The 15,585-nt window shown below is 34.6% G+C and overlaps 1 protein-coding gene across 1 annotated transcript in view; it reads left to right on the top strand.

Annotated features, from left to right (window-relative positions):
* The first annotated feature begins 1,066 nt into the window (after positions 1 to 1,066).
* Positions 1,067 to 15,585, top strand: part of LOC125680065 (uncharacterized) — a 58,863-nt gene continuing 44,344 nt past the window's right edge. Inside the window, exons 1-19 of the mRNA XM_056153466.1 lie at positions 1,067 to 1,415; positions 4,215 to 4,361; positions 4,572 to 4,745; positions 5,069 to 5,152; positions 5,279 to 5,452; positions 5,539 to 5,641; positions 6,176 to 6,342; positions 6,442 to 6,630; positions 6,765 to 6,824; positions 6,998 to 7,237; positions 7,366 to 7,701; positions 7,782 to 7,928; positions 8,103 to 8,273; positions 9,783 to 9,866; positions 9,997 to 10,173; positions 13,525 to 13,627; positions 14,055 to 14,221; positions 14,857 to 15,039; positions 15,458 to 15,517. Coding sequence (XP_056009441.1) covers positions 1,116 to 1,415; positions 4,215 to 4,361; positions 4,572 to 4,745; positions 5,069 to 5,152; positions 5,279 to 5,452; positions 5,539 to 5,641; positions 6,176 to 6,342; positions 6,442 to 6,630; positions 6,765 to 6,824; positions 6,998 to 7,237; positions 7,366 to 7,701; positions 7,782 to 7,928; positions 8,103 to 8,273; positions 9,783 to 9,866; positions 9,997 to 10,173; positions 13,525 to 13,627; positions 14,055 to 14,221; positions 14,857 to 15,039; positions 15,458 to 15,517 — 3,066 coding nt within the window. The 5' untranslated portion in view covers positions 1,067 to 1,115. The remainder of the gene's footprint in view (positions 1,416 to 4,214; positions 4,362 to 4,571; positions 4,746 to 5,068; positions 5,153 to 5,278; positions 5,453 to 5,538; positions 5,642 to 6,175; positions 6,343 to 6,441; positions 6,631 to 6,764; positions 6,825 to 6,997; positions 7,238 to 7,365; positions 7,702 to 7,781; positions 7,929 to 8,102; positions 8,274 to 9,782; positions 9,867 to 9,996; positions 10,174 to 13,524; positions 13,628 to 14,054; positions 14,222 to 14,856; positions 15,040 to 15,457; positions 15,518 to 15,585) is intronic.

The raw sequence follows: 15,585 nt of genomic DNA, 5'->3' as shown, positions 1-15,585 counted from the left end.
GTTTAAGATGATGTTGATTGCCAAGTTTTAGATAGGTTATGACTGCGGTCAACATATGTATTAACTGTGAAGTTTAACATAGGTGTTGACTGCTAAGTCTAACATATGCTGTCATTGTTACGTTTAACATCGGTATGACGTTACTGTTAAATTGAACATAGGTAACGACTGTCACGTTTCACAAAGGTACATATTATGTAATAACTGTTACGATTAACATAGGTAGTGACTCTTAAGTTTAAACATGGGTAATGACTAGAAATAAATGATTTTGATGTATGATATATGATAAATAGAAAATATTGCCATTCACAGGTAATGTTCATTGCAAGTTCATAACAAGCAAAAATACCGGTGGATCAGATTTTGATCTTTTTACGAATATACTTCAGCAGCCTCAACAATTTCGCAAATGGAAGGAGTTAATGGAATTTGAATATGAAGTAACACAATCGTCGTGGTAAATATGATCTTAAGGAGATTACGATTATCCGAATTAAAGATTGATGACAATAATCCCTAGAATGTATACATAGCCAATTGTTTTGCTGAAAATTATTTTTAGAAACCCACAAAATAACTACATACTACAAAAATTAGCTTATTAACGGCGTGGAAAAGAAGTGATAAAATATTGCACGATTGAGATAACTTTGATGTAGGTGGGCTGTTTTTTTTCAAGTGTCCAATAAGATGTAGTGTGAACAATCATTAGTTGCATAATCTCTATCAAATACATTAAGGTGCTCTACATATTTTGAAACCAGGACAGCGCGAGATTGCTTTAGCACATTGCGCTGAATATTAACCTACCAGTACACAGATAAGAAAAATCAAATACTTCGGTTGAAGAGATCCCAGACATTCAAATAACTAATGGACACTTTCGTCACTTCAAATCAAAATGAATACCTGACCATTTTAAGAATTTTAGAAACGAAAGTATTGGTTGCCAGTCAATAAAACATATTATCTTGTGGTAAACACGAGCCATGACTAAATATGACCATCAGTCATATGACTATTACCGACTGGGTATTTCTTAACAACTTGATACCCCTGATATAAATTAGCCACAGAACCAAGGTAATCGTCATTCACTTGTCACCGTTACAATGGCGGGGGTGCTAAGTTTCCTTGCTGTATGCCTTCTGATTGTAGAAACAATCAACAGTACGCCTGTACACTCTCTTACAAGTAAACAACCTACACCGTCCGAAGTCTTCCCTAAACATGTTGTACTAGATTCAGCTGGAAACTTTCATCTGTTTTGGAAGTTTAATTCCACTCATATTACATTCGAGGCTCACGTGAAGACTCGTGGGTATGTGGGTCTTGGACTGTCCCCTAACGGAAAGATGTATCCGGCGGATGTCGTCATCGGATGGGTGAAACATGGGCATACCTACTTTGAAGTAAGTCTTCTGAGAATTTGAATAGCGGTATCTTTATGTTTCTAGAAGGATAGGTGTATGTGTATTGTTAGTCTGTCTGTGTGTCCTCCCATCAGTGCATTCGTCTGAATGTTTGTCTAGCTGTGTGAGCGTCTGTTCATCTGTGCATCCGTCTGAATGTTTGTCTAGCTGTGTGAGCGTCTGTTCGTTTGTGTGCATCTTTAACCTTTGTCGTATCTTAAGAAGAACACATAGTTAAGGCTTCCGGAGAAAAAAAATCACAAATTTATCTCAGTTCACTTTACGCTATATGACGTCACAATGAAACAGTATGTTACGATGTTTAAGTCATCTCGTAGGGGGAAATGTCATATTTAGTCGCTATCTACTACTGTTATCAAGTGTTAAACTCTAATTAATACATAATGTAAATTTGTTTGCCAAACATCTATCGATTAATTTTCTTTGATAATCTATAAATCTCTAATTTCTAATATATTGTGGGTGCTACAGTAATCCAGATATTATTCTATGACATTGAAAGGTTCCGCAAGGTATTTAGAATAAGACCATATATCGTACTTTTAAAGAATGCCTTGTGGAAAATGAAAACATGAAGATATCGAAAGTTGATGAATCTCATAAATCCTATAAAGCATACAAATAATAATTATCGCAACCATGGATATTTGGACACATTAGAGGTGGGGTTAGGTTCCTAGAGGATTAAGCATTCCCTATTGACCGGTACGGTAACACCCACCGGGTGTCCTCTATCTTGATCAGGTAAACAAAATAAACCGTATGAAAGTCAGGGTTAGGGTTAACCCCAACCCTAACGTTGGTAAAAAAAAAAAAAAAAAAACTACTCGAAACAGAGTATCTCAAAACGTCATTCAGACGATGAATGTTATAGAAAAGATGATATTCTCTTCAATATCATTGCATTTTCTATTACAATGCAAAGTGGCATGTTTTATTACAATGCTGTAATCTATTTGATTACAAAATACGTACACAATTTGTACATCTATTACAATTACCTTTAGGTCGTTTTGCACTGAATTACCTTGAATATTGTACAAATTTCTAAAACTGAAAGTAATAATCAATATTCTATGAATACAATACCTAAAATCACACACAATATTTATATTTTAACTCATATGAAAAGATGATCGATAAATGCAGTTAATTTTGATTATTGGCAATCATTCCTATGTGTTGGTGTTGAAGCATAGATTTCCCCTCTGTATAGACCCCCTTCCCCCACTGGAAAAACGAGCCCGGGTTAGATATTTTCACCTAGAGGAACCTACATTATTTCCAACATTAAACAAAGTCAGAATAGAGCCCCCCCCCCCCCCCCCCCCCCCTCCCCGGGCGAAAACAAAACAAAAATGCCCTGAGATAGATTACCTCTTTCTGTTTCCAGATTTTACTCATTTTAATGAACCATTCAATAACACAAATTACGAAGTCATACTTATATGCATTATTCATAATCATTTCTTTGAAAGATCTATGGATACTATTGTCAAGTCGTTCAAAGTAATGGTGCTACAATAGGAATTATATAATATATAAACACAACGTACTTACTATTACATAATACAATATATAAACACAAGGTACTTATTGTTACATAATATAATATATAAACACAAAGTACTTATTGTTACATAATACAATATATAAACACAACGTACTTACTATTACATAATACAATATATAAACACAAGGTACTTATTGTTACATAATATAATATATAAACACAAAGTACTTATTGTTACATAATGTAATATATAAACACAGGGTACTTATTGTTACATAATATAATATATAAACACAAAGTACTTATTGTTACATAATATAATATATAAACACAAGGTACTTACTATTACATAATATAATATATATAAACACAAGGTACTTACTATTATATAATATAATATATATAAACAAAAGTACTTACTAATACATAATACAATATATAAACACAACGTATTTACTATTACATAATATAATATATAAACAAAACGTACTTATTGTTACATAATACAATATATAAACACAAAGTACTTATTGTTACATAATACAATATATAAACACAAGGTACTTACTAATACATAATATAATATAAAAACACAAGGTACTTATTGTTACATAATATAATATATAAACACAAGGTACTTACTAATACATAATATAATATATAAACACAACGTACCTATTGTTACATAATATAATATATAAACACAAAGTACTTATTGTTACATAAGATAATATATAAACAAAACGTACTTATTGTTACATAATACAATATATAAACACAAAGTACTTATTGTTACATAATACAATATATAAACACAAGGTGCTTACTAATACATAATATAATATATAAACACAAAGTACTTATTGTTACATAATACAATATATAAACACAAGGTACTTACTAATACATAATATAATATATAAATACAGGGTACTTATTGTTACATAATATAATATATAAACACAACGTACTCATTGTTACATAATACAATGTTTAGATATAACGTACTTACTGTTATATATATAATTACATAATATTAGGTATACGAAAATGAAGATAACGAAGAATGATCAATCTAAAAAAAACCATAAGGAACAAAAACTGAAAATAGGACCAGTGAGCCTTCCCTGTTAACCTTTTAAAATTGTTATCTTAAGGTAGTTTGGTTTTTACTTCGAATATTGAATGTCATATGTTAGCACTAGGTACCTTATGTAAAGTAAGTTAGACTAACTACCTTAATGTGCCTTGTTTGCAATGATCAGGACAGACACTCTACCGGACACTTCGAACCAATAGTGGATGCGTCCCAGGACTGGATTCTTCTCCATGGCGAAGAGAACGATTTTGGAACCGTCATCAAAACAGTGCGAAAATTGGACACCTGTGATGACGATGACGTAAAGATCACGGTAACCATGACCATACGTACATCTATAAGGTAGTTTGTAGTAACAATAAAGTGTCCATGTGTCAGTTTCAGCAAGGGTAGGTGTCACATCAGGAATACGTTTATATAATGAAAAATATGTTTTATATCATCAATGCTATAATCTATATCATTAGAAATATGATTCATATCATCAGAAATATGCTTTATATTATGAGGCCCATTTTTGCAGAACGACACTTTTCGAGTTATCTATTCATACAATGGCCACGAACCACGCCACGAGGGAGATAGTCTGCTGTATCATGGGGTTCACAGAGGCGCCAAGAGTGTCATGTTGCTTGCAGAAGCCAGACAAGTTGCTTTACCTAATGATACCGTCACACAGGATCTTCTCAACAGCAGGGTATCACTTATTACATCCGAACAGTTGTGTAAAAAATAATCATGAAGCAGAATTAAAACAAAGTCATTGACGATGATGAAATTTGTTTTGCGTTGAAAGAAATTTACTGTGGATAGGTTTAGAAATTTCTGCAATACATATAAAGATATTTTGTGATTACATTCTACACTTATGAAAGAAGGCGTAGGGGATCAATGCGAACGCTATTAATAATCGAAGAACTAACATAATGTAGGGTCCTTTAATATTATATTTTCCCGTATTATGTTGGTAGTTTGTCAATTTCCCACCAAAACACTGTTAATACTCTGGTTTTTTTTCAGTATCTCGTTCCCGACACCGACACCACTTATATGTGTAGAGTATTTGACCTATCTGACCTTGTTAAAAAACATCACATGATAAAGGTATAGGAAAGTAGCATCATAGTTTTGTATGTTAAATGAAAATATTAATTTCGGTTATTAAATTTTTAGATTCCCATTCTGGTATTTGTTATCACACAGAAAAGTAAATTATTTGTTTCGTTTCAGGTGGAACCCATAATACAGAAAGGCAATGAAGGATTGGTGCATCACATTTTACTTCATAAATGTTACGGAATTGAGAGAAAATACATAGGTGTCAATTTTGACTGTTATCATACTCACAACCAAAACCTCAAGGCGTGCGCCAACATAATTATAGGCTGGGCTATTGGAGGAGAGGTAATTCTCTATATCGATCATCCATCAATCAGCATTTTAATTAAAAAAGCAATCATAGATTATTGTATTTTAATTCCTATTTTTAGGATTTCTATTACCCCGAAGAAGCTGGTCTACCTATGGGAGAACCAGGTGATAGCGCTCTTTACATCTTAGAGACTCACTACAACAATCCTGGACGCAGAAATGGTAAACATATAAAATTCATTGCTTTTGTCAAACTTTTCGGTTATCTGATTTTTTCTGGGTTGTATATGAACACGTGGTCGCTTTTGTCCATCAGCATTTGTATCCGTCAGTGGTGATCAAAATTATGATTACCAAATTTGTCATCATACTTCAAACAGTCACAGGTATAGTCCCAGCTAAGTCAATTTAAAAAAAACAACATATTTACCAAACGGTCCATCATAATGTGTGTCTCCTTTATGTCTGCGGTACATATCTTTGAGTCAGCACTTTTTACTAGCAAGGTAGAGATCTAGAATAACCCCAGAACAGGGGCAATTAAGAATTATGACACACACATAAACGGATGAGCAGAGAGCGTTGTTTATGATTCCTTATTGTTAGATGCACTCTCCCTGGGTTGTACTCAATGGATCCAACAACACAATGTAAAGAGTGTTTCTAATCACAAACCTACTGTTTATCTGCTGCGTGGAAGTGAATTTAATGTACTACATAGTAAATTTTAATCATTTAAAATTTGTTTGACATTAGATTTTGTTGATAACTCTGGATTTCGACTAACATTAACCCCGACGCTGAGGAGGTACGATGCTGCAGTTTTGACAACTGGTCTGGCGGTCAACGACCGACAAATCGTTCCTCCGTTTGAAAAAGAATTCATTTCTAGTGGAATCTGTACTCAGGAATGCTTGCGTAAGGTAAAATGTAAGAAGGGGGACAATTGATAACGTTTCATGCAATAATTAAAATTTGTTACAGAAATCACACTCAGACAATCACATATCTTTTTTCAATAGGGTCTCGACTCTTTCCCCGATGGTGTAAACATTGTTTCTGTATTAGAGCATGGCCATTTATTGGCAAGACAAATTCGGACTAGAATCATTCGTAATGGAACAGAACTGGAACCATTGGTGGTAGATGATAATTATGATTTCAATTACCAAGAATATCGAAATATGCCAAAGACAAGGAAGCTGATGTCTGTAAGTTATCTATATCATATGATGAAGACGTTGTTCCACTTTCTTGTGGTATTGTCATCGATTTAGTAGATTTCATTCTTTGTTATGATGTTAATATTTTCTGTGTTATAACAACTTTTGTTTCAACCTCAAAGGGTGATGAACTGGTTGTTGAATGTACTTATGACTCATCGCAGAAATCTACTGTGACCTATGTAAGTATGATATATATCTTAAAATGTTTGGAAGAACGCGATACCTCTGTGATAACGTAATATCAGGTATGGTGATGCGTTCTGTCACATTTCAATTCTGATACTGCCATGGTAAAATTGTTCATCATTCAATGCAACATGTCTTATCAAGTTGAATATGTTTCTTCTGTTAGGGAGGATTTCCTACATCTGCCGAAATGTGTCTCTCATTTATCGTTTACTATCCAAGAATGGTTGTGGATAACTGTGAGAGTATCCCTATGTATGATAATCTTGGTAGGACGGCCAGAAGTGGACATGAAGTTGCATCATTTTTCGATTGGACATCACCCTCAGTAAGATCAACTTTTAAAGACTTGCTCTCAAGGTCAAAGCATTGGGCGGGGTGCAATGGAGCAAAACTACAACCAGAGGTAACTATACACATCCATGTGATAATCATGGTTTATGACAATTTGTAAAGGAAAGTCACTTCAAGGTATTATAAAGTTTTAGCAATGTAACGACCATGTTATGAAAATCGATGTATATATTTTTTCAGTACAGCCATCAAGAAGTAACAATGCTGATCCCAGACATCCCATTTATCGAACCACAATCTGCATGTCCCACAACCATTGTCCCAAAAATGTCCTCACATCCAACTACACCAAACTCTTGTGGTTCCCCTTCTCCAACGGAGCAATTTGACTTTGAAGATACTATTGATCCCGATGGGAAATACGTCCTATTTTGGAATGTGAACAAAACACATATTGTATTCGAGATGCACGTGGAGACAAAGGGATATATCGGGTTTGGACTATCACCAAACGGGAAAATGTATCCCTCTGACGTCATAGTTGGATGGGTAAAAGATGGCGTTGCTCATTTCAAGGTAATATGTTTTCATGAACAGATATGGATTTGTTTTTAAAGTTTACACTCAACATTTTAGTAAATAATCATTTATTACAGGACAGACATACAGTTGGTCACTCCCCTCCATTGGTGGACGCTTCTCAAGATTGGCACCTTCTTTATGCAAGCGAGGATGACTGTCGAACTGTGTTGAAAATGGTCAGAAAATTAGACACGTGCGACGATGAAGACTACAAAATCACAGTATGTCTCTAACGGTTTACAAAGTTATATACATGGTTATGTAATTAGTTTTACAGTTTATTGACATGCAGTAAAGTAATATCAATATTGCCCGTACTTAAGTGTAAAATTGAGATTCAAAAGATGCTATTATCCCAATATCAATGGTTTGCTTTGACGTTTATTTCCTGCTAGGATAACACTGTGAAGATAATTTACTCCTACCATCCTTCTGACCCTACTGGAGATGATGCAATTCCTTATCATGGATCCAACCGTGGAGTTAAGAGTCTTTTGTTGCTCTCCAAAATTTCCCCTCCAACTCTTGAAAGTGATGCAAAAAGCGTCGATTTCATGAACAACAACGTAAGAATTGATAATTTGATTATGATGAATTGATCAGTAGATTATGATATTGCATATAAACACACGGAGTATTTTCTTAAACATATGATTTATTCTAAGATAATGAATTTGTAGACAATAACTCCAATAGCTAGCAAAATATTATGCGTTTAATCAAGGACAAATAAACCGACTGACGTTATTTGCAGTTGATATACAAAAATCCAAAACGAAAGATTTATATCGTTGTGTCTTTACACAATTTAAAACAATGATAAAAACTTTAATATATCAATTTGATAAAAATCTAAAGGAAAATTATCAATGGAATCGAGGTTTAACAGAACTGTGATGATCTGATGTCACATCGAATACAATAAGAATTGATGCAAGTTGGGAATTCATCATGCATATAAACTTTAGCAATGGTTAATTTCATTTAAGAATCATCGAAAGCATATTCATTTTGTACATCCACTGCTTTATGCAAGGTGAAGATAACGAACAGTGATCAATCTCATAACTCCTACAAGCAATACAAAATAGATAGTTGGGCAAACACGGACCCCTGGACACACCAGAGGTGGGAGCAGGTGCCTAGGAGGAGTAAGCATCCCCTGTATATTATAGTTCCGTGTCATTAATAGACTGTTTGGCTGTAATGAGATATAAAAGTCTAAAATAAGAACGAGTATCATTGTTAGATTGATTGATTGAATATTGTTTAACGTCCCGCTCAAGAATATTTCACTCATATGAAGACGTCACCACTGCCGGTGAAGGGCTGCAAAATTTAGGCCTATGCTCGGCGCTTATGGCCATTGAGCAGGGAGGGTTCTTTATCGTGCCACAATTGCTGCGAGACGGGAGTTCGGTTTTTGTGGTCACATCCGAACGACCACCCCATTTAGTCGCCTCTTACGACAAGCAAGGGGGTACTGAGGACCTATTCTAACCCGGATTCTCACGGGATTTCATTGTTAGAATGCTGGGGACGACGATAATCTATGCAGGGACATTTTACTCAGTTTTTTTTTTTTTTTTAAATTGGATGTACTTAAAGACGCGACGCGTATATATATATATATATATATATATATATATATATATGAATATGGATGATTGTATCTTGATTAACGTCTCACTGGAGAAATTTTCACTGGAGACGTCACCAAGACCGTTGAAGGGCTTCAAATTTAGGCCTTTGCTCGGCGCTTACGGCCATTGAGCAGTGAGGGTTCTTTAGCGAGCCCCACCTACTGTGACTCGCGACATCCGTTTTTAAGGTCATCTCCGAGAAGCCGTGACATTCACGCCTGATGCCGAGTGTTTGCCGATGGAACTGTCCCTACCTGTTTTAACGAATTAGGTCTGTCGTGGCCGGGATTCGAACCCCGACCTTTCGCATGGGGGGCAAACGCTCTCTATCTCTTAATAAATAAATAAGCAGAAAGATAGGAAGGTATTTGATGAATTCATTCTTTTTATCAAAATACATGTAGTTTGTAAGCGGATTTTCTTTTTGTTTAGTATCACGTGCCTGCTGTCGATACAACCTACAGCTGCAGAATTTTTGATCTTTCAACTCTCCAGAAAAAACATCATTTGATAAAGGTGAACATTTTGCACAGATTTTCTGTCACTATTTCTCTTTGAGTAAATTTTGCAAAATTTCAAAATCAAAATCAGCACAACGATTGTTATTGAAATATACTTATATAAACACATTTCAATCATTGAACAGTTCGAGGTTTTAGTGCAGAAAGGTCACGAAGTTTTGGTACACCACCTGGTGGTATATAAATGTCCTGGTGTTAATAGGAACCTTGTGAATTCTCCAAACTACGTGTGCCACGAGGATCCTGACAAAAGTAAACATCCTTGCGGAAAAATTGTGGCTATCTGGGCCGTCGGTGGAGAGGTAAATTTATAATTTTTTATCTATCTAATGTGCTTAAAGATGTCTTCTGAAAGAATAATAACTGTTAAGGAGTATATTATGTTAAAAGGCCGATTATGTCAAATAGTGATCAATCTAAAAAATCCTATAAGGAATTCAAAATCGTGAACAGAGCAAATACGGGGCCCTGGAAACATGAGAAAAGGAGTAAAATGACAACCTGTATTTGCAAATCATATAATTATAAAGATTATGGAATGTTAATATTTGAGCCATGGTATATTTAAAAATGCTTTTTTATTGGATCGAAAAGAAGTAATTAAAAGGTTTTCCAGTGCAGTTTGATTTTGATTAAAAATAGTAAGATTTCTGTGTTTTTTAACCTTTTGTTATGAAAACACGAAGTTAATGAACACTGACTAATCTCATAATCCTAAAAACAAATATGGCAAACACGACCTCCGGGAAACACCAGAGGTGCAACTAGGTGCTTAGGAGAAGTAAACATCCGTCAATGTATCATTGAATAGTGAGAAAGTCAAACAATTGTAGATTGTGTCTTTGCTTTGATATCTAACACACTTTGAATTGATTGCTCTGAAATTAATTTATTCTCTTTTAAATAATGAATTCTTTTTAAAGATAACGAAGAGCTACATGTATCAATGTCGTAAATTGTATTAAGGATAGCAATTTAAGAGTTGGACAATGATACAATTAACGCTGTTAAAGTCATCACAACGTCATGAAGGAGTGACATGAACAAATCAGTCTGAATTGAATAGCTAGATGTCGTAGATGTCCGTCGTTTGAGCAGTAGCTATGCATTCATAAGAAATTCCAGTAATTGCACGTTTTTGTCCTCGTTACACAAATAATATCTCGCACACCTTTAAACTAATTTCTCTGAGATCCATATGTTATCTTTATAATTAAAACAAAGATAACAGAGATGAATCTCATAAATACAAATTGAGAGAACAATAACACAATTAACTACGTCATCATGACGTCATAAAGTTTAGTTTGCAATTTTGTTATTCGTCCTTACAAGTCATGCATTAACATTCGTTTTACACATTGCAGAGAGGAAATGCAGTTTATATCTGGAGTTTATTTTAGTAGAAAGCACATATAAAGAGAGACGAAATTGTTTGGCTATCTTAGTTACCTTTACTGCACTTGTGGTCCAACGTGCAGGCCAAGCGATGAAAAGATTTGATTATGTAACGATTAATTACATCATGAAGTTAAAATTAATCATATTTTGAGAATGATTTTAGCAAATCATGATTGGCGAACAAGGTCTGAGTTTTACATAGATACCATTATGCCCTTCTGTTGGCTTAGTATTGGTCCGTTCTTGATATGTCTGGACTACAGCAATGGTGAGACATTAGCGACTGTTGCTTAGTAAAAATGCTGCTTATCAATATGAAAAGTGCTAAGATTCAAATTCTCCAAGTTTTGGTCATATTCACTTGTACATGTATATTAAAGTATTGAAGGAACGTAAATTTGTAATGGAGTTTTACGGATGATGCCAATTCGTAGACATATATGACTAGATAAATAGGTTAGATTTGAACTTACAGTGCATCATAACCTGATAAAACGGAAATATTCATATCTAGTGATCCGTCATCCAAAAACTTGCTTTGTTAAACCCCACTCTGATTTCACGCACAAGTACAAGTTGAAATTTAAAAAAAATATGCTGGAGTTTCTCATTGACAATACCTTCGTGGACTTTGGTGATCAAGTCTTCCAACAGTCTGTTGGAATTCCCATGGGCACGAATTGGGATCCTTTGTTAGCTGAACTCTTTATATATTCCCATGAAGCAGACTTTATTCAAAAACTTTTATATTAAAAGAAAATCTCTTGCTTTGGCCTTCAACCGGACATTTAGATATATCGACGACGTTTTATCTATTAATGATGATAATTTTGATTCGTATGTCCATTCGATATATCCCTGTGAACTCGAAATAAAAGCCACCACAAAGTTGTGGACTTCTGCTTCACACTGAGATATTTTATTGAAAGTAGATATTAACGGCAAAGTAACAACTATACTTTATGATAAACTGGGTGATATCAGGTTCTCCATCGTCAACTTCTCATATCTATGTAGCAATATTTCAGTATCAAATGCATATGGTGTTTATATCTCTCAACTGATTCGATATTCAAGAGCTTGTTCTGCGTATGGTGAATTTTTAAATCGAAATAGGCAACTGGCAAACAAGTTGGTGGTGCAGGGGTTGCAACAGTCTCGTCTAAATTCAGCATTTCGCAAATTATATGGTCGTTATAACGATCTAGTTTGCCAATACAACATATCATTGGGTCAAATGCTGTGTGACGTGTTTCATACCGATTGTTAGGTCTTTCTTGGTACAATGATTTTGACTACGGATAACTCCGTTTACCTGATGAAGATATAGGGCTCCAGGCGGGTGTGACCGGTCGACAGGGGATGCTTGCTGAAGAGACATAATTTGTCGAGATGCGCATCTGGTGCATCAAAATTGGTACATGTACCGTATAAGTTTTACATTGCTCCTGTTAGGCACCTGATCCCACCTCTGGGTGTCCAATAGTACGTGTCTGCACAGCTCTCTATTTTGTATTCCTCATAGGATTTATGAGATTGATCACTGTTCGTTATCTTCACCTTTCATCAAGGTAATTAAATTAGCAACTGACAGGTAATAGCAAAACGTTGTTGTTCCTGGCAATAATAATGTGATACTGAAAGTGCTGAAGCTCATATTCTGCCAAAAAGCATGGTGTATATTGAAAGAATGTTTTGTCGTAAACACATGGTCTTTTACAATACATTTCATCATGCTAACTGGTGATCCGAGTATTGAAACAGAAATAGATACCATACAGAATGGGTCTCTGTTTCAAGTAGAAATAGAACTTTTCAAGAAATTCATTGCGCAATTGTGCACTGTTTATAAAATGACCATTTGGTATATATTTCAAGATTTTACAATCAATAGTCCTTAACGTCCTGATATTTGGGAACGGAAATATTGATATTTACATTAAAATGAGCTCTTAAAGTTGGTGACGCTTTGGTTGTTAAACGTCACAAGACAATACCATTGCTCATGGTTATGATCCCGATAAAAATTACAAATTTCCTCGACGATAATTTTGTAATGAAGACTCAGAATAAAAGATAAACCATAAAGTCACAATTAGAATTTTAAAGAAAGATTTATTAAACTACTTACATGCTACATTACAAAATGTTCACGGAAGATACCCGGTTACATTTAAAATCTATAAGTCTCTCTTTACCGAATGATGCCTAAGAAATCAAACGTTAGGTTAAAAATTGTCCTTGTTTTGTAGGCCTTTTACTTCCCGGACGAAGCGGGACTTCCAGTGGCTGAACCTGGGGACACAGACCTGTATATCATGGAGACACATTACAACAATCCAGGCCTAAGAAATGGTCAGCACTTCTTGTGTCTGAATTACACAAAACTAGCAATTTCAAACCTATAAAATATTTACTTATTCTCCAATTCAGCAGCACAGCATTTAGCGTACTTATACATTCAACTAAAGAATGTAGGAAATGTATACATTAATTATCCCTTATATGTCAATTATTATAACTGTTCGCTCTACTTACGACTACATCGTTTATATACTATCCCTTAAGTATTTTCAATTGCTATTCTACTGTTTAAACAATTGTATACATATCTTATATATATATATATATATATATATATATATATATATATATATATATGATCACTTCCAAGACACCCCCATTCAAACTGTAAATGTTTTTCTTAAAGTGTTTTTATCACATTGTGATAGAAACTGAATACATGTTAAAGTTTATCGCCATGTCTCCTGATCAACTGTAGACTTTGTGGATAGTTCTGGCATTCGTCTGACTTTGACCCCGACCCTACGGTTACATGACGCAGGAGTAATTGAGGTGGCTAGTATGGTGGATCCGAGCCAAGTCATTCCTCCCAACCAACGTAACTTTGTATCTTCCGCTTACTGCAATGAATCAGCTTTACACCTGGTAATTCTTTCTCTCTCTTTCTGTCTCAACCTTTCTTTTCCATCATATTAATCTTCGAAATTCAAATTAACGGCAATGTAGAAAACACTTTGTATTGAGACGACATTTTATTTAGTTATTTCATATACAATGTAGTTGATTGCACAAATTGAATTACATTACCCTATTTCTAATCTAGATAAATCCAATTTATTTAAGATCAGCTCTTTGATCTGCTTCGTTTCATATTGTCCTATACCTAGTGTAGCGACAACATAAAACAAAGGAGTGGATCGGGGAGCTGATGTTTATCAGAATGAGATAAACTAATCACTAGAACGGAAATTGGCAAAACTTGAAAAATGAAATATATTTCACAATGAAGTTTTGCTTTTCGAGAATGAACAGAAACGCAGCAAACCATGCTCATAACGAAGTGCTTGCGACGAATGAATCGTTACATGTATAAACGTAATTTGTTACATCCAATCAGGTCACGTTATGTTTTATAAACTATAGGAAATTAAATTCACTTTGCTGTAAGGTGAATTTATTATACATGTAAATGTGTTTGCAGTAACCGTGTTTTACTGCTTTAGGTACATGAAACCCTAAAATCAATTCGAAGTCATTAACAATTTATCTTCCTTATTCAGGGTCTGAAAGATTTTCCAAATGGTGTCCATGTCTTTGGTGTTCAGCAGCATGCCCATCTCCTGGGTAAGGCTATAAAGACGAGACTTATCCATAGAGGAGTGGAACAGGAGCCACTAGCAGACGACAGATATTACGACTTTAACTACCAGGATTTCCGTCGAGCAAACAGAACTTTGAGAGACGTATGTATTCGGTTATGATATGGTCGTTATAACGATTTAGTTTGCCACTACAACATATAATTGGGTAAAAAAAAAACGAATCTGATGGCAATATTTCAGAACATTCAATATGAAATTGCAAGTAGGGGAAAGACGAACCCTCAGAAACATCAGAGGTGGGATCATAAGTCTAGGAAATGTAAGCATCCGCAGCTGATAGGTTAAAGTCAGTACTGGTACTATATCTTGCTCAAGTAAAAAGATAATCCATTCTCCGAATTGGTACATGTATAGAATACGAAGTCTTTCATGCGATCCCATATCTTTGATAATTTTTAAAGCAATTCTAGATTCTGAAGTAGGACAGTGTAAGGCTGTAAGTATCGGTGTTCATTGCACATATCCACATACGTAAATATCTGTTTTATTGTTATTGCAGGGTGATAGTATCATACTTGAGTGCACATATGACTCCACTAAAAGAACCAATATAACGTATGTAAGTATAAAACACAGAACCGGTGTTGGACTATATTGAAAATGTAGAGCAGATTTGATCCATTCTGA

This window comes from Ostrea edulis, chromosome 2, assembly GCF_947568905.1.
Source record: "Ostrea edulis chromosome 2, xbOstEdul1.1, whole genome shotgun sequence".
NCBI classification, from domain to species: Eukaryota; Metazoa; Mollusca; class Bivalvia; order Ostreida; family Ostreidae; genus Ostrea; species Ostrea edulis.
Note: the sequence above shows the minus strand (reverse complement) of the source record. Positions and strands in the feature narration are given on the sequence as shown.